The 19,443-nt window shown below is 41.1% G+C and overlaps 1 protein-coding gene and 1 long non-coding RNA gene across 2 annotated transcripts; both read left to right on the top strand.

Moving 5' to 3' along the window:
- The first annotated feature begins 193 nt into the window (after positions 1–193).
- gcat (glycine C-acetyltransferase) lies at positions 194–9,348 on the top strand. Its single transcript, XM_083779456.1, has 9 exons — positions 194–480; positions 2,752–2,882; positions 2,978–3,079; positions 3,332–3,478; positions 3,701–3,855; positions 4,268–4,350; positions 4,989–5,160; positions 8,470–8,591; positions 8,967–9,348. Exons 1-9 carry the CDS (start codon positions 249–251, stop codon positions 9,116–9,118), a joined length of 1,296 nt encoding a protein of 431 aa, XP_083635582.1. The 5' UTR covers positions 194–248; the 3' UTR covers positions 9,119–9,348.
- A 2,678-nt stretch (positions 9,349–12,026) lies between these two features.
- On the top strand, positions 12,027–14,138 carry LOC310869470. Its single transcript, XR_014570161.1, has 3 exons — positions 12,027–12,626; positions 12,968–13,103; positions 14,021–14,138. It is a non-coding gene; the product is annotated as an uncharacterized lncRNA (long non-coding RNA).
- Positions 14,139–19,443: the final 5,305 nt, after the last annotated feature.

Raw genomic sequence — 19,443 nt, 5'->3', positions numbered from 1 at the left:
CAGTCTACCAATATTTGATTTTAGACATGCACGCAAATATTCTTGGCAACAGGTCCCCGGCACACTGAATAACACTGTTCTCTGAAATGTGATTGGACAAAAAAAGGGAAACGGCAGATTCTCTGGCTTTTAATTGGACGACCACGGTACGCCCACTAAAGTTACTAGTATCCTGTGACGTGACTGACGTCAGGCACGGCATGCGCTTGTAATCTTCCTCGTTGTGTGTGGGCAATATTTGACAGATCATGTCTCTCCGAGTCCGCACAGCTGTCCGTGGGTTTGTTAACCCCCTCAAGTGTGTTTTAAGGTCTTCTGCGGCCGCTACCTCGAAACGGGGTTACGCCGCTGCTGTTGCAGAGGCGAGAGTGGTTTTGGAGAATGAACTTGACGCGATCCGAGCTGCGGGAACGTGGAAGGGAGAGAGAATTATCACGTCCCAGCAAGGTCCTCATATCAGCGTGGACGGTAGTCGTGGCAGTGAGTATAGCTTCCAATGGTGGAAGCGTTGTTGACTTCTTGTTGTCATTGATCTCCTGACACTTCTTGGACCATGCTAGCCCTGGAACATGACTGCCATGATAATTATCATGACAGTCATGCAGTAACTTTGCCCTGTTTTTTGCAGCCGCTGCATTTACAAGATTTCCGTATATTTAAACATTCAGATTTCAAATATAAAGTACTCACAAAGTTTCCCACGGGTGTTAGTTAGTAGCAGCGCGAGCGATTAGAATTGCTGCGTCCCGCGTTCTTTAATAAAATGCATTTTTGTCCGAGCTCTCCGGCTACTTTTTTCAAACGGGGTTCGTTTGGGAAATCCACAGTTGCACACCGAGAGCGCACTCGCCTATTAGTCTGTATTGGCAGGGCGGTCAGCGTACCTATATCGAACACACCGAGTGCCACCATCCTCCCGACCGATAGGGGCGCGTAGTTGAAAGCCAATGGCAAAATAACACCTCGGATAAAAATGCTTTTTATTAAACAACGCGGGATGCAGAAATTCTAATCGCTCGCGCTGCTACTAACTAACACCCGTGGGAAACTTTGTGAGTACTTTATATTTGAAATGCGAATGTTTATATATTTTAATTATTTGTAAATGTAGCGTCTGCAAAGACCAGGGTGAAGTTACGTCATGACCCTCGTATGAATACGAGGGTCATGTTTACAGGGCTAGGACCATGCTAGCTCTGGTCTATAGCCCTAATGCTAATTCTGCCCTGCATTAGGGCTATAGATCAGAGCTAGGAGCTATAGGACCATGCCACAGCATCAGATAAAACAACAAACTCCTGGCTGTAACTATACAGCAAACATTTTTTCCATTTATTGTTATGACTAAAATCAGGTACGTACACGGCACACCAGATGACAGTCTTATTTAATTTATCCAGTCAGGCAATATTACATCACAAACCATCCTGTCAGCCATATGGTTCACATGACTCGTGCTTCTTTGACAGTCATGTTTTGGGATTCAGGACTGCCACTTAGGTTGGTGGATGCTACAGAGTAATCAGTCAGTGAGTGACTGAGTCAGAGAGTATAGACAGCATTCTTGCTAACGTGCCATACAGTCATTGTTTACTCATAAACCTTTGAGAAAAACTGACAGTGCTCTTCTGATGAATGGTATGTCATGAAGTTCATGCAGCTGACTTTTTGGTGAATTTGTCTTTTGTCTGTCTCAGAGACACAAAATAGACAAAGTCAACACAAAGTCAGCTGACACTACGTCTCCCTATCATCTTTTATGTCGTGCTGGCTTTAATTGTTCCGTCATTGCCATTCAACCTTTGCTGATAAATCTTACTGTATCCCTGTCCAATAACAGTTATAGCAAGTACCACTATCAGGTCCTTTAGACAGTGGACACCTGATGCTGACAATGGCCTGCTTCTTACCTCAGAGTTTGTTAAGTGAGCGAAGGGCCACACATGCCGGGCCGTATATGTTGCCCATGTGTTTCCTATACTATGTAAATACAAATATGTTTTCTCTCTACTATGTAATTAAAACATTTTTTCTCCGTTGACTTACAGTACACATAACCTCTAAACAAGCTATAGTGTCATCTCATTCTGCTCTCTCATTGCCCTTCGCCAAATTCTATTCCATTGGAAAGGTAGCGAACTTCCACCAACCTCATCTTGGCTACAAGATGTCATGCTATTCCTGAAATTGAAAAAAATATCCAATTTACAATTAGGGGTTCAACTAACACATTTTTCAAGTAGGCCTACTGGCAATTAAGTGGCAACCATTCATCACTTACTTTAACAACTTAGACTCAATCTGACACTGGCCCACTAGAACAACTCACCTGAGTCACCTCATGTATAAATTCCCTCTTATCCTCCTTAAACACCGTTAATGGGAGAATTGGGGGTGGTCATTCAGCAAGTTGAGGGCGCTCTAGTCTAGTCTATATCTATGACAGCTAGATGCCAGGCCATACAGTATATGGTAATTGAACTCCACATAACTTTTGTTTTAGATTTCTCTCTTTTGTTTCTCTTTTTGTTTTGTTTGTAGGTTGCTATTGCTTTCACATCTCTCTGTATTTTTGGTTTTCAGTTTTTTCTTGTTTTTAACGGTCATTCGTAATATGCGTATGTGTGCAACCTACGTGCATTGGTGTTGCATCATGTGGAGGAAAGAAAATAATCTAAGTCTTAATCTCTCTTTCTCTCTCTCTCTCTCTCTCTCTCTCTCTCTCTCTCTCACGCACACTCTAACTCTTAGGCATACTGAATTTCTGTGCCAACAACTACCTGGGCCTCTCCAGTCATCCAGATGTGATACAGGCAGGCATTGAGGCGCTGCAGACGCACGGCGCTGGACTCAGCTCCGTCAGGTTCATCTGCGGCACGCAGGTGTGATGCCCTCAATACTGACCAGTCAGCACATTTTGTTTCATGCGCTGGCGTTTATTGACTGCCTCATTTATAATTCATGTGTGATCTTCAAGGACATACACAAAAACCTGGAGCAGAAGCTGGCACAGTTTCACGAGAGGGAGGATTGCATCTTGTATGCCAGCTGTTTTGATGCCAATGCTGGGCTGTTTGAGGTACAGCTTTAAGACTGTTTGCCACTGTGTGGCCAGCATTTTAACAAATAATCATATATATCTATCACTGTATTCAGGTGTATGCTTTGACAGTTTAAATGTAAAGTACAGTAACTACATACTTCAGCTAGTGAGTTGGACATACCTGTGGTCCAGTGATCTAGTTAACTTGTAAGAAGTGTTTTGCATCAGGCTTCATCTCATCCATTTGAAATAACCTGCAGTAATGCTTGAGCCTTGGTCACTATACAGGTTCTGATGGGCCCAGATGATGCAATTCTGTCTGATGAGTTGAACCACGCCTCCATTATCGATGGGATCCGACTTTGTCGTGCCAAGAAGTTCCGCTACAAACACATGGACCTCAGTGATCTGGAGACCAAACTAAAAGAGTCCCAGGTAATGAAACAAAACGGGTCCACTGCTACGTTTTGCAGAAACAGTCATGGAAATTAATGTGATCTTTTGTGTGGTTTTTTAATTTTGGAAATCACACACAAGGAGGTATAATCTGGATGTGAACTGGAGAGATAGTCTGAGTCAATTATTGTTTTACATTTACTTATGTGATCTGACCTTTTTATGAGTTTGAACATCATTGATTTGTGTTTTGTTCCGCAGTCGTCTCGTATGCGCCTGGTGGTGACAGATGGTGTGTTCTCCATGGACGGAGATGTCGCTCCTTTACCGGCCATCTGTGACCTGGCAGAGCAGTATGGAGCCATGGTCTTCATCGATGAATGCCATGCCACCGGCTTCCTGGGGCCCCGGGGCAGGTAATTGATTTGAGTTGAGAATTATTTCACAACAATTTCACATAGTGATGCTACTGGGTCACTGTATTGTATAGTAACTATACAGAAATGTATCTTGGCAATGTTGTTGCAGGGACCTCATTATGTTACATAGGAGGAATAACAGGACTATTATAGAAAATGTTGTATAGTACAGTATTGGCCATATGTACCGGTATGTGACATTATAACAAAATGGCTTCTTTGGGAATATGTACATATGTACATTTATTGCCCAGAACAGGCAAGGCGCATGGGACATACATTGACTAGTTAAACCACTTAACCGTATTGTAATCAATGGCATATGATATGCCACACACCACAATCTTTACAGAAGCTAATGTAAGGAGATCCACGGTACAGTAACAGTGGTGTTAAATGTTGTTTTCAGAGGAACAGATGAGCTCCTGGGAGTGATGGACAGAGTTCAAATTGTAAACTCCACTCTGGGAAAAGCGCTGGGAGGAGCAGCTGGTATGTGCCTCCTTTTCACTTGAAATAAATAACCATACTTTTCATAACACAACCTATTCCTTTTTCTGCTCATGAGGCCCAAGGAACATCACTGTAACAATGATTTGACTACGTGGCAAGGCAAGAGGCAGGTCGCTATATTATCAGCTGATATTCGCTTATTGCAAATCGATAGTGGTGAATATGTTGTATGATATTGAAATAAAATGCAATACCTAATACAGAAAGAAGCACTTCTGTAAAACGGTGTCACCATTATTACCATTTGTAATATTGGTTGCAATACTCTCTTGACCAGAGTCCAGAACTCTTTCCACTATGTAAATAATAAACAAAAACAAAGAGCCTCTCCATGGATTTTGTCAGTGAGCGATGGGAAGTCAGTAAACAAATCTATCATTTACAAGTTACTCCCTTTTCAGTATAATCCCAACAATAACCGTGATATGATATCAATATCACCCATGCTTCTCACACTCACCTGCTAAAAGTTGTAAGCCACGTACAGTAGCTCTTGAGTTAACCAAACCTAAATTGTGCAAATATCAGCTGATTTATCAGTGGGAATTGCTGTTGCCACCAAATATCAGTAGTAGTTACATTTCATGTGAACATAACGGCCTTCTGCATTCTTTCAGGCGGCTACACGGTAGGCCCCAAACCACTGATTGACCTCCTCAGACAGCGCTCTCGGCCATACCTGTTTTCCAACTCCCTCCCCCCTCCCGTGGTGGGTTGTGCCACCAGGGCCGTGGACCTGCTGCTCGCGTCCAATGAGATCGCCCAGAGCATGACGGCCAAAACCATGAGGTACAGTAGGTTTTACAGGGTGGGGGAGTGGCGGGCAGAACTTTATGGTTTGGTGAAAGGAGGAAGACGCTAGCTCACAGTTTATCACTGCCATGGGTGGAACTGGAAACCTAACTTTGGTTTTGTTGATCTTCATGTTTTGTATCAAATGACTATGGTGAAAACATGAATGGCTCATGTGCCCATTAGCCATTCTTGTCCTTTTTAAGATGTTTATCTTGAGAAGGACAGATATGGAGTTTTTCCCTGACGGCATTATTGTGCGATAGTTTACACAGGCCCACAAAAACAGATAAGCCTCACTTGAGTTTGTTTTTGCACAGAATACATATTGACAAGTTGGAATGAAAAGGTAAGATGGAAGGTTAAGAGGAGAAACTGTACCGCTTTTGGAGTCCATTTATGTTTTTTCCCCAACGATATTGAGCTCACTTCCTGTTTAACCCTTAGAAGAGCAATCACGGGAAAACCCGTGAAGTAATAGCGTTCCGTAAATGGGGAATCACTGGAAAACCCGTGATTCTGTTTCTTGATTAATATCGATATATTAATAACCTCCGCATCGCTGTGTGAAGTCCCTTTGTTGAAATTCCAACTACAATACCCAGAAATCCCGTGTCACGTAACACGCGCGCACATCTTGGCTATAAAACGTGCCCGCCCCCTGGGGATCTGCATGCCTGGCCTGCATGGGGAGCAAGCCAGCTGCTTGCGGGCTTTCCGAGTTCGCTCTTCCCGGCCTGGCTCGAGCGATGACACCGTACTACGATCTGGACGGGTGACCAGATTTTTCTATGGTAAGAATCTTATTGTCTGAAACATTATATGCTATATCTATTCAGTGTGTATTATAGTTTCTAATCGCTGTTTGCCGCGCCGCTGGGGTAAGGCAGGCCGCTGAGCTAATGTATAACCAATAACCAATAGATCTGTATTGAGCTTACATGATCAAATGAACGTATTGTACCGTGGTTTATATGCTATATATTATGAGAAATACTTCCCCCTCCCCTCCCATATATTCAGATCGCTATTTTAAGATCGCTGTTTTTTTTTCTTTGCCGAGCCTCTGGAGCGTAGCTAGCGTTACAGGCTGCGGCCTGCGCTCCAGAAGCTCTGCAAAGTTAAAAAAAACAAACGCTGCACAAATGGTTACATACATACGTGATACTAATTATACAATCATCCATTTGTAGCGACGACTCGGCACAATAAAATCATTTGATCGCTAGCAGTCATCGGAGAATATATAAGGGTCGGTATTAGCCCAAACCGACCATGTAGCTGCTAATTAGTTAGCATTACTATTAGCTATTTGTAGCATCGGCCCACGGCAGCACAATAAATGTATTTGATCGCTACCAGGCGGGTAAAAAACACCATGTAATGGACATCGTAGCGATCGAGCACTGACTACAGCTAAATGTTTCTTTATTTGTATATACATCAGGCGAGTCGCGACGACGACGATGATGATGATGATGATGATGATGAAGAAGAAAAAGAGGCTGGGATGGACTTCGACACTGAACCAGATACATTCATTCATTTCAGGGGGCAGTTGTGATTTCTATTTAGCCTACACAGTACACACCGTCAATAACTGGACTGCAGTGGTTTGGGGACACTGGGGGAGGCGTAACTGTTTTGTATGTAGAATGAATAGTTTATTTCGATCTTTTGAGAGGGAGACATTACACAAAAACAGTTTACTTTTTCTTTTGTGATCGAAAAGGCATAGGCAGAAGTTAAAGCTTATTAGTGCCTATCCTTATCTCAACGTATTCCAAAATACTGTTGAAGATATGCATAACAATCAACATGACAACAAAAGCAAATGACATTTATAGAAGAATAGAAAATTAAACAAACAAAACAAAACAGACAACGAGAAAACAAAACAAGGAGGGGAAAAAAGACAAACAGCTACAATGTTATACCTTAGTCCAACACTATACATGGCATAAACAAGGCTCAGCTCCCCGCCTCATTCCAGGTTATATCTATGCAATAATTCCTGTTTGAGCCTCTTTTTAAATTGTTTTAGGCTGTAGGCCTATTTATTTTCTGTAATATGTATTATAATTTTATTATGTTGGTAGTCAGAATAAATAAAAATGCACTATTTCAATCCGAGATACATGTCATTTTTTTTACACTATTCTGAGGTTTATGTTCTGACTAAGCGAGTTTCAACTGTGATTTACTCTGTAACGGTAGATGGTAAGAACCCATTTTTTTTAAATATAATACAGTATACATTCAAGTCTACATTTCTATACATATCATAGGTACCAAGTCCGGAAAACTATGTCATTGGATGTGTTTTTTATCAAAACTGTGTTTCTTCATAACAGGTTTTTGAGATGCATGAATGAATAGACTAGGGTACTGGTAAGACAATGTAAACATATTATATATCAAAATATGCGTAATTTAGTCAAGTTTGATGAAAAAAGAACAATGAGTTTCTATCTTGTTCCAGTAGGGGGCAGTAGGCAGTTTTATATGGGTTGGTGCAGTTTGGTCAGGAGTGACTATGCTATTTATAGATGGCAAAATATCTACAGTGGTACATGTGGCAAACTTTTTATTTTTTTATTATTGAACTAGACAACTCACCCTTTAAAATGAGATATGTCATAGGTATGTGCTCCCTGTAGAAAAAAAGTTGTTACCAAAATAAACCTTAAAATCGCTGTATCTTTTTTTCATGTGCTAAAAACACTACATGGTGTAAGCGCACGTTTTTTTAAATGGCTTCCAACACAAAAACTATACATTGTATCAACTCAATTCATTTTTTTCCTGGAAGCAAACTTGTCAAGCTTTCTCTGAAGGTCTTTTATTGTCGCAGAGTCACAACAGAGAATTTTCAATAAATCATTCAAAAACGCATATTTTCCATAGAGAAAAGCAATAACAACATGGGATTTGACTTGAACACTTCAGAGGGTTAAGGGAACTTCATAATCCATATGTGACTGTGCTAGGCCAGAGTTGTTGTAAGCATGTGGGAGGAATCGCTCTGTTTCTTATCTGACTCAACCACGTCAAAGTTAAAGAGTCAAGAACACCCACACCCTTCCTCTTGTTATATTGTTTATAATAAATTGTTTCTCATGCATCTCAAGTTAACTTTGCTTAACCCTCAATCCAAATTTTCACATTAATTCATACAAGCATACAGTACCTACCACATGATACATGTATTACAAAATGGTCTATATCTCCTGCAGCAATCTCCTGGTTTTCTCTCTCTCTCTCTCTCTCTCCCTGTGTCTGTATCTCTCTCTCTCCCTGTCACAGGTTTAGGAACCGGATGACTGAGGCTGGGTTCACCATCTCGGGCACAGCTCACCCCATCTCTCCTGTGATGCTCGGGGAGGCGAAGCTGGCTTCTCTCATGGCTGATGACATGCTGAAGCTGGGTGAGACAGTTATGAGTATTTGGCCTGTGGGGCTGGGTGTGTTTTTGAACTATAAATTAATGGGACATTGTGTTGTGTTTTGTTTTATTTTTTTAGCAGTGGAAGGTGTTGTGGCTCTGCCAGTTTTCATGGATTCATGAATGCACTGATCTGTGTCGACCAGTAGAGGGAGACTTGGTTCACAAAATAAGCACAGATTAGCAACTCACTCTTTGTTTGAAACATTACAAATTTCCAACCTTGACCACAGTGACATATTTCAATAATAGCATCACATAGAAACTCATGTATTGGAAATGGGCCGTAAACTATGATCATGTATGTGATCTTATAATGCCAATAGTAGTTTTATAGCTGGTTTTGTTCTCTTCTCAGGTGTATATGTGGTTGGGTTTTCGTTTCCCGTGGTACCAAAAGGCAAGGCCAGAATCCGTGTTCAGATTTCAGCAGCCCACACTAACGAGGACATTGACCGCTGCGTTGACGCCTTCATACAGACAGGCAGAAAACATGGAGTTGTATCCTAAATGAGTTGTATCCTAAACAAAGCACTACTGAGGAAGCTGATGCATCCATCGACAGGATTCTAATGAAAAATGGATCCTCTTGCGCTTGTAGAACATTTGGTCTGTTACAGAGCATGGACTGTTACTAACAAGACTTGTAAAAATGTAGTTACATTGGAAGGTCAGTTGGCATTAACGTGATCTTTTTGTGTTCGCGTTACTTAGCTGAATAAAGGACTTTTGCTAACAAGGTGAGGTCTTTTTTTGCCTTTCTTCTCCTCCTTAAAAAGGTATAGTGGAAAAGTGAACAGTTGCTTAAGAGGGATAGAGCTCTCTCTCTCTCTCTCTCTCTCGCTACTGTCAAAAATAAAGCTGGACATAGACTGTAACTGTTTAAATGTTTAATTCCAACTGTACAAGTACATCTCTGATGTAAAACCAAATGTCGGGCCAGTTTGCGCTGACTCCGAGCTTTTCTAGTCACCTAAAGTCGCTTTATTACATAAAGGTGCGTTCAGACTTGGATGGTTAGAGCGGCGCGATTGCATACAAAGTCAGTGCAAAGACGAGAACTGCGCAAACGGGCGCGGCGCGACCTGGCGCAGCACAAACTGGAGGAACTGAGGCGAATATATATATTCAGGTCTGAATGCAGCACAAGGAAAGGAAGGGACCAACTTAAAAACATTTGAAAAACAAAAGACATGTGTTAAGTGTCAAGCACAACAAAGTATAGTATAACAGTGATGTATGACGTTAGGTTAGTCTGTCATGTGCATATTTGAGCACAATCGGCCACCCACCGGCCACATTTTCATTGACAGTAAAAAATACTTAAAAGCATATTGCTATTGGGCTATAATAAGACTGACGTAAAGCTCCCATAGTGACGTAACTGTTGAACATACAGTAGAATATATAGCCGATTATATCGCCGGCTTTCTCACTCTGTATTGCTGCACAAACCTCCTTTTATAAACGGTAGTATACCTAGATTAACTCTCGTGACAATGATACTGCTATCGATCAAAAGGTTAACTATTATCATCCTGATAATCTGTCTTCTGATTGGTGGAGGTCAGTCTACATCTATATGGAACAGAGGCAGGGGAGAGACGGCCGAGTTACAAGTGCTCTTTGACCCAGGCCTCGCTAAGGAACATGTTGGCTTGAATGACGATCATGGTATGAAGCCTTTCCCCGTTGTTGTGCCTCCCTGCTTGTTGGAGAACCTGGAGGAGGAGGAATGTATTCCTCCTGAGGATGAGATGTTTGTCACACTGGTGAATAATTACAGGTCAGAATAAAAACAGATTAGAAACGGACATCATCATAATCCATACTGATGTCATCAATAATGATGTCACGGTGTTGACACCTTTGTTGAGATGTTGATGTTCTTGGTCATCAACATACGTATTTAGGGTGTGTTACAGTTCTATACATTGTTTCATATATTTTTATATAAATGTCTTTTTTTTAACCTTTTTATGGTCGTGGTCACCCAAGGTAGAGTGATAAAGCTCTCAAAGAGTTTGATCAAACTTCCAGGGAGTTGGATCAAGCTCTCAAGGTGTTGCAAACTTCAAAGGGAATTATCTGAGGGATTCTATGTTAAATTCTCCAGGTGATGTCCAAAGAAGACCACCAGAGATTGATTTTATTGATACACTATTATGTTGTGATTTCTGTTAAGCTTTGTTTTTTAGTTCTAGTTTATGTGTTGGTATGTGGTCAGGTTTTCAGCTGGCTCAGGGAAGAGGACGACCCTGCCATGCATAGTCCACCATAGATAGGTGAATGAACTGTACGTATCTGTCTGTGGGCAGGCATATGCTGTGCCTGTGTGTGCGTGAGTGTGCAGCTGTATGAGTTGAGGATTAGAGGTATACGTATTTTTATTATGCTGTAACATTTGACTCACTGCTGTCGTTTAGCATCAGTGCAATTTGAAATGTATTTTTGAAATGAAATGTACTATTTTGTAATGTAATATAATGTTTTTTGTTTTGTTATGTTTTAATTTATTTCTGGACTCTTGGAAGATTAGCCGAAAGGCTAAAAGAGATCCAAATCAAAATCAAGGGCAGAGCCCAGGAATAATGGGATGGCACCTCTCCCTTTGTGGCACCATCATGCTTGCCAGGAGCCGAGAGGAGCAAAGTGGTCCTCTTATTCCAGAGGGTCAAAACACTATAGTCCTGACATGCAGGACTATAGTGAGGGTTTGTGGTTTGCATAAATATACTGTTTTCATGTTTTTAAAATGGCAGTACTCTTTCCGTTAAGCCAAATAGAGTACATTCTGTCAATTTGGTTGACTAGTGATTCTTCGCTTCCAAGATGCTGGTTGAACTGTTATTTCCTTTTTTTTCTCCACTGTATAAATAGCAATATACAGAGTCAAATACTGTACATAAAACCTATGTAGAACAGTACAGGAAGTCTTGCCAGAAACTGGACAGAGAATTATTTTATTTTACAGTTGAAGTCAATTGCAGAGAATGTGGAGTAGGTGGGCTGATGCTTTGCCCAAATATGGAGATGACTATGACACTGTAGTACTCACATAATAGATAACTAAATAGGCCACGTGCCCATCCACTGGGAAACCATGCCCATTATTCCACTACCCCACAATTCAGGCCATGCTGCTGTGTACTTTATTGGATGGAAGTGACACATGGAAGTGACAAATGGCTGCAGCACAGTGGCCCACCAAGTGGGGTGAAACTTATTCTAAATGATAACACTCCTTGTTTTATTACACTTACTTTTTGAAGAGAGTGATCAAGATGTCAGCACTAGATGGCAGTATAGTATAAAGGAAATGTACAGTATATTATACTGGACAGAACTACAGAAATTCACTTATAATTCCTTTCATCTGGCATGAGGACTTGGCCATTAAAAGCTAAATCAAACTTCATTGATTGTAATTAATTAAAAACAACACTTTTAAGCAAACTATACTTTTATACAGATATGGTCATACTGATCATGATATTGACCATTTGTTATTTGTAGATTTTGATTATCAGCTCAATGATCAGATCTACAAGCTCACTTTAGATATTTTCAAATTGCTGAAGTGAGCATGTAGATCTGACATTTTCAAAGACACCAACAACATAAATAAACAATATCACGTTCACTTCCCACACAGAAGTTACACCATGTATTTGATAAAACAAAAACAGAAATAAGCAATAACATAAAAATAAAATACATCACATATACGTTTTCTTTGTCCGTATGTCCCAAGCTTTCTCTATATATTCTGCTAATGCAAATATCTTCTGTTCGAAAATCCATCTCAGTCGCTCCGCATCACTTAACCACATCAGATCTATATTTTTACATCTGTTAAATAACTTTTGACGTAGCTCATGATACAACGGGCAATAGAAAAGAAAATGGAACTCATTCTCAATATCATTTATATCACAATAGGTGCAAATACGTTCTTCTTCTGTAACTCCTCTATACCTCCCAGTCTCAAGGTGCAAGGGCAAGATCCCAGAACTAAGTAAGTATATTTTGATGCCAATAATTTTGTACTCTTTCTCCAGTAAACTTTGATTAGTGGACTTTTAAGTTTAAGTAAGTTACTTTTTTTAAGTTCACATTGACAAAGAAATGTGCTGGATCAGAGGGAGCATTCTGTTTTCCAGAGACGGGGGGGATAATCTGGTAATGAAAATGGTTATCAAACTGGTTGATGCTCTTTGTGGTTTTAAGAAGACTATTCACACAAACAGGTGAAGTTGTGAAGCCCAATGAAGTCCTATTTCACTCATTTCATTTGTCACGTCTTTTTTAAATAGCAATCTACAAGCTGTTTTTTGTGTCATTATCCTGTTTATACAGGGACGGCAGTGGCTCAGGGGCAGAGTTGCCGGTTGGGAACTGGAAGGTCCCCAGTTCGATCCCGGGCTCCCCCAGAGTTAGTGTCGAAGTGTCCTTGAGCAAGACTCTGAATAGCCTAACTGCTCCCGATGAGCAGGTTGGTGCCTTGCATGTTTTCCTCCGCCGTCAGTGTATGAATGGGTGAATGTAATGCACAATATATGTAAAGCGCCTTGGATATAGGTGCTATATAAATGCACCATTTAGGGCGGCTATATACAGAAATGCGTCCTCTGCATTTTACCCCTCCTGTGAAATTGTTGATCTGTTGTCTTTCAAATAAATTATTTGAGTAGGGCCTCCCCTGAACCCCCCACAGATTCCCTAGTGTCAAGTTCAAAACAGAAGGCCTTGAACTTGACACAAAGGTCGAAAGGTTAACTACTCTATTCAACACACAACAACAGGGGTATTGAATAGATTAGTTTACTAATAGAGTACTGTCATGGTTAATTATGTAAAAATAGCCCACATGACAGCTACAGAAGTTACAGAACAGTTGCTAAATGGCTGTCTTGAACCTGCTCTGACACGTGATGTCATGTAAACCAGTGGTTCCCAAAGTGGGGTCCGGGGACACCTGGGGTACTTCAGGGAGTTCCAGGGGTTCAGAGTTAAATTAACATTGGTTTTACAATATAAATTGGGGGTCCCAGACTCCCAAAGATAGAAATGCCATTAAATGGGGGACTAATACATGTCAAACTGGGGGTGAAAATCAAATGGGGGTCCGTGGGCTAATTATAGTATCAATAAAGGATTGACAATAATGGAAAGAGTTTAGGAACCACTTGTGGAGATATGCATAGGAACCTAACATTAATAAGAGTTGTCAATAAAGCCACACATAAGGATACACGCCAGTCTCGTCTAGATTATTATACAGAGTTGATACAGCCTGTTACACCTGCACTGATATATGGTGATACCATCTTCAGTTGAAAGTCAGATATTCTGCTCCTTTGGCTTTAATCAACAGCTCTGTTTTTTTTTGTTTTTTTTTCAAACTCATAGCATTCAGAGAATATGCGGTTGGAGATGGATGGATGGACAAGGTGTCACATGGACTGTCACAGACAGAGAAGGATGAGGCTGGTTGGACACTGTGTCAGGCATCCAGAACTAGAGGCAAGTAAACTGACTATGGGAGCCAACTATGTAGATGCACTGCAGCACGACAGCTTAGCTACTGTAACAGCACTGTAAAGCTCAAGAACCTGATCTATCTAACATAAGAGGAAAGTGCAGAGCTACTCTCTTGTATGAATTATCTGGTGTCGTTTGAGATGACTGCTCCGGCTGAAGCTTATCCCACACTGGTCACATGTGTAGGGCTTCTGTCCTGTATGGATTCTCTGGTGTTGTTTGAGATTACTGCTCTGGCTGAAGCTTATTCCACACTCACAGGTGTAGGGCTTATGTCCTGTATGAATTCTCTGGTGACTTTTGAGATGACTGCTCTGGCTGAAGCTTATCCCACACTGGTCACAGTAGTAGGGTTTCTGTCCTGTATGGATTCTCTGGTGTTGTTTGAGATGACTGCTCTGCCTGAAGCTTATCCCACACTGGTCACAGTAGTAGGGTTTCTGTCCTGTATGGATTCTCTGGTGTTGTTTGAGATGACTGCTCTGGCTGAAGCTTATCCCACACTGGTCACAGTAGTAGGGTTTCTGTCCTGTATGGATTCTCTGGTGTTGTTTGAGATGACTGCTCTGGCTGAAGCTTATCCCACACTGGTCACAGTAGTAGGGTTTCTGTCCTGTATGGATTCTCTGGTGATTTTTAAGAGTACTGCTCTGGCTGAAGCTTATCCCACACTGGTCACAAGTGTAGGGCTGAGTTCTCTGGTGTTGTTTGAGATGTCTATTTCTGCTGTAGATATGTTTGAGTTGGGCAGGAAAGACATCTGGGATGGAGAATGAGGACAGAAAAAACATAAAATGTTTTGAAATAACATGCAAGCTGTGTTGTAATACCAACTGATAATGTTCTAAATTACTTTACTTTACCTTACTTTAGTTGTTTATTTGGACGGGTCAGAGCATATTAATGAACATTACATACAAATGTAGCCTAAATACACCTTTCGGATTTAGAAGCGATGCTAATTTCCATCCGTAGTCCCCAGACATTTAACACTAAACAGTACTTACATAACCAGACACGAGAGGACAGCAAATAGAGTACATTTCAAACACAGTAAAAAGAGAAAATAAGAAATTGAGAAGAATACGAAAAGATTTAAACTATTACTAGGGTACTATGTGATCACAAGACTGGTTGTTTAACCACTGTTTCAATTGCCCTTTAAAAGCTGTGAAAGTGGGGATCTCTCAGTGTGACAGGGAGCTCATTCCAGTATTGACAACCTTTAGTCTGGCAGCCAACAGGCTTCTTTTGTTTAAAGTGCAAAATTCGGTATATTGTCTTTTTTATTGGCCTAAAATATTGTCTATATACATAAATTCATGAGTCCACTTGCTGACCGGCTGTCAGCATTGAGCTTTTTTATATAGGAGTTTATATGTGACCCTAACATTAACATCCTATGGCAAAATTTTCAAAAATGTCCAACTTTCCGTATGCTTCAAGTAGCATGTGACATGTCAAACTAGGGGGTTTTCATGATTCTGAATCCATTCCAAGCATTAGAGTTTTTCACACAAAAACACTCCTTGCTAAAAACGGCCATAGACGTTTCATGAAAAGAAAATCATATCAGATCTTATAACTTCTGACTAAATTTGTGCCGCCCCGGGCCCTCACACCCACCCACATACCACCCCACACACACATGTGCACGCACACACGCGCACACACGCGCGCACGCACACTGTGGAGGCAATCTTTGATGTAAATACCAGAAATGATAAGAAAAATTAAATAATCGGAGCAAGTTGTCTTTGTGGCTTTAATACGCAGGATTGTATGCATACAAATGATGGAAGTCGCACTCAGTACGAAGCTGTTGTGAGTAACACACAGAACAGAGGAGTGCACAAAGTATATATCGTTCCCAGGAGAGAGGATCATAGAATGGGAGGGGTTGCTCACATAGAGATAAACAGGGCATAAACAAGGAACCACTGGTGCCTGCAGTGACCTTGAGGTTAAGGAGGAGCAGTAGAAGGAATCTGATACAGCTAGGCACTGGGTGACACTGCTAGGCACTTAGAAGGTACTTACTGTAGCTGGCTTTACACAAACACTATGACAGCTTCAATAAATTGAAACTAACTAACACTCACACAATGTCCACTCTTGCATATCAGTGGATTGAGTAAAAGAGAAATTACAGTGTTTAAAAGTTGCATAGAATTAAAGTGACATTCCCTATCAACACTCACGCAAACGCACACGCACAGTGTGTTCATGCTGGGAGGAAGCATTACTAGTCTCCACCGAGTACCGACAACATTTCTGTGTATCTGCTTTCTGTTGAAGCTGAAATAAATGTGTACAGAGACATAAAAACATGTACACACCTATACTGTGTAACTCTATCACAGGCTGCTTCAGCATGGCTCCCTGGTCCATCTGTTGCTTCTCTGATGCTGCAGCTTGAAAGCTGTCGGACGACATCTCTCTTTTAAAAAGCCCAAATAGTTTAATATCTCCTTCTTCGGTCCACTCTGAAGGTCCACGTCTGCTCTGTTTCCCGGTTAAACTCTCCCCCAGATCAACACAGGACAGAACGGTGCTTACATGCTGGACCAACACACTCACTCTCTCCACCCACTGCTGCTGTAGTGTTCACAGAGACACATATGGGAGGAAATAACATAGTGGTGGAAAGCAGTGTTCCCAAACTTTTTCATGTCAAGGACATTCGAATTGCAGCCGTCCGTATAGGTGCCCTTTGAGAGCGGTTTGGAAGGAGTCAAGGGATTTACATGTCTTAATTCCACTTTTTGGTGCCATAGGAGCGAAATCAATGAAGTCAGCCAGTACCATGTTTTCCCAATGCAATCGGCAAATGTGCAATTTAAGCCTTATTTAAGCAGTTGTCTCAAAAATGTATGTGCATGTCCTAAGTTTATCATTCAGTAGCTAGCCAGACATATCTATACTTTTTGGAAACGATACTGCGAAAAAGGGTTTTGGCCACTGTTTTTGGACGGCTCAACCCCCGTTCCACCGATGCAGGGATATCCTGACACGGACGGAACCTCTTCTCAGAGCTGAAGCGTAGAGTGAGGTTCCAAATGGAGCTAGTGTTCCTCTAGTACAGAGGTGGGCAACATTGACGATGGAGAGGGCCACTATATTCCCACACTCACTCCAGAGGGCCACTATATTTCCACACTCACTCCAGAGGGCCACTATATTTCCACACTCACTCCAGAGGACCACTATATTTCCACACTCACTCCAGAGGGCCACTATGTTTCCACACTCACTCCAGAGGGCCACTATATTTCCACACTCACTCCAGAGGACCACTATATTTCCACACTCACTCCAGAGGGCCACTATATTCCCACACTCACTCCAGAGGGCCACTATATTTCCACACTCACTCCAGAGGACCACTATATTTCCACACTCACTCCAGAGGACCACTATATTCCCACACTCACTCCAGAGGGCCACTATATTTCCACACTCACTCCAGAGGGCCACTATATTTCCACACTCACTCCAGAGGACCACTATATTTCCACACTCACTCCAGAGGGCCACTATGTTTCCACACTCACTCCAGAGGGCCACTATATTTCCACACTCACTCCAGAGGACCACTATATTTCCACACTCACTCCAGAGGGCCACTATGTTTCCACACTCACTCCAGAGGGCCACTATATTTCCACACTCACTCCAGAGGGCCACTATATTTCCACACTCACTCCAGAGGGCCACTATATTTCACCACTCACTCCAAAGGGCCACTATATTTCCACACTCACGTATGTTGGCCTGTGAACTTTGAGATTATTGAAATAATTTCTTTCAGACATTGCTTTGTCCTCTTCTGTTGTTGTGATAGCAGGTGTCATCTGATGTCAAATTGCAACACTGTGCTGTCAACTACCTATTGTGATAATGTACTGCATTGGACTCTATTAATTGGAGCAATACAACAACCAGGTGGCTATTATGGGCAGGGGTAAGCCGTGCCAAGTAATGCAGTGGTTATCAAACTATTTGGCTATTTGTACACAAATTCCAACATTAAAACATTAGCCTACAGTATCTGCTGTTTTCCATATTACGGTACTTTAGATTAGATGAATTAGATAACACTAGGCTTGTTTTACACAATTAGGGTTTTATTATTAAATTATATTGTGATCAATTCAAGTGCCAGTGGTGGAAAGTAACTATTAGTACATTGAATTTGTACTAAGTACAATAGTACAATAGTACTCAAGGCACAATTTATTTCTACTTTACTGGAGTATTGCTACACACTGGCCAGCATCCAACCACACCAGCTCTGTGGCCGTTTGTGTCGGCACTTAAAATTTGTGTCAGATGTACAATAATGTATTTGGATCGATCAATCAACATAATTCTTAATTCATAATTTCACCATATCACAAAAGTGTGAATTTACTAAACCCTGGCTGTTGATTTGGGATCCGGCTTGCCTTCCAAAATAAGTTAGGAAATCTTACCCTAGATCACGTACTTTATGGCATTAAAAACATCAGTTGCGTCTTTCAAGTACAGTTTCAGGCTTTTTTTTGTGTAAGGTCCAGGAAATTGCCTGTTACCACATTAGCATGTGATGCGTTTGTCACAGAGTCAAAAAAGTTTTTTTTTTTTTATAACTTTGTTTATTGGTTTTTTTCACAGAAGCATTATTGAAAGTTTGAAAAATAATAATTAACATTAACAGCTTCTCTTAAATAAACCCCACAAGTATGACATAAAAGAGTAAACACATTGAATTTTCACCCCAAAGAAAAAGGACAACAGAAAACAAGACAAACAAACCTTAAATACAACTAAATATGCATTTCTTTGGGTGAAATTACATATTTACACGTTTTTATTTATTTGTCTGTACGATAATTCTCTTTTAAATGATAATTGTAAGCCTCCGGTACGAACATTTCCCATCTGGCAACAACACTGATTTGGGTTAACATGGATTGATTGGTATACATTCTTGGTACTGCCAGTACTGGGTGGGTGGCCTACCTTCTATCAGTTGGTTCCTTGTTTTTCCTTTAGGTGATGCGATATAATTGGTTATATATTGTGACGTCTCTGTGGTCATCAACAGGCGGAACAAGGGATTGCAGCACTTTCAAACGCTGGTTTATTTCAATTCAACAAATAAAAGGAGATTTACAGACAGGAGAAACCCCACATAGGTTTCTCCGCAAATTATATTCCAGACAGTGTTATTTGTTTCACAGGCGTCTTCCACAGCCTGGAGAAGGATGAGAACAAATGTTAGCTTCAACTCAGGTTATGCAGTCTCT

This window comes from Protomyctophum parallelum (assembly GCF_964188405.1).
Source record: "Protomyctophum parallelum genome assembly, chromosome: 13".
Taxonomy (NCBI): domain Eukaryota; kingdom Metazoa; phylum Chordata; class Actinopteri; order Myctophiformes; family Myctophidae; genus Protomyctophum; species Protomyctophum parallelum.
This window is presented reverse-complemented; position numbering and strand designations above follow the sequence as displayed.

Bases quoted from the DNA above. Each gene is read 5' to 3' on its own strand.
- gcat (XM_083779456.1), top strand. From the start codon at position 249: ATGTCTCTCCGAGTCCGCACAGCTGTCCGTGGGTTTGTTAACCCCCTC. The intron at 3,856-4,267 runs GTAATTGATTTG...TGTTGTTTTCAG, and splicing joins TTCCTGGGGCCCCGGGGCAG to AGGAACAGATGAGCTCCTGG. The intron at 5,161-8,469 runs GTACAGTAGGTT...TCCCTGTCACAG, and splicing joins ATGACGGCCAAAACCATGAG to GTTTAGGAACCGGATGACTG.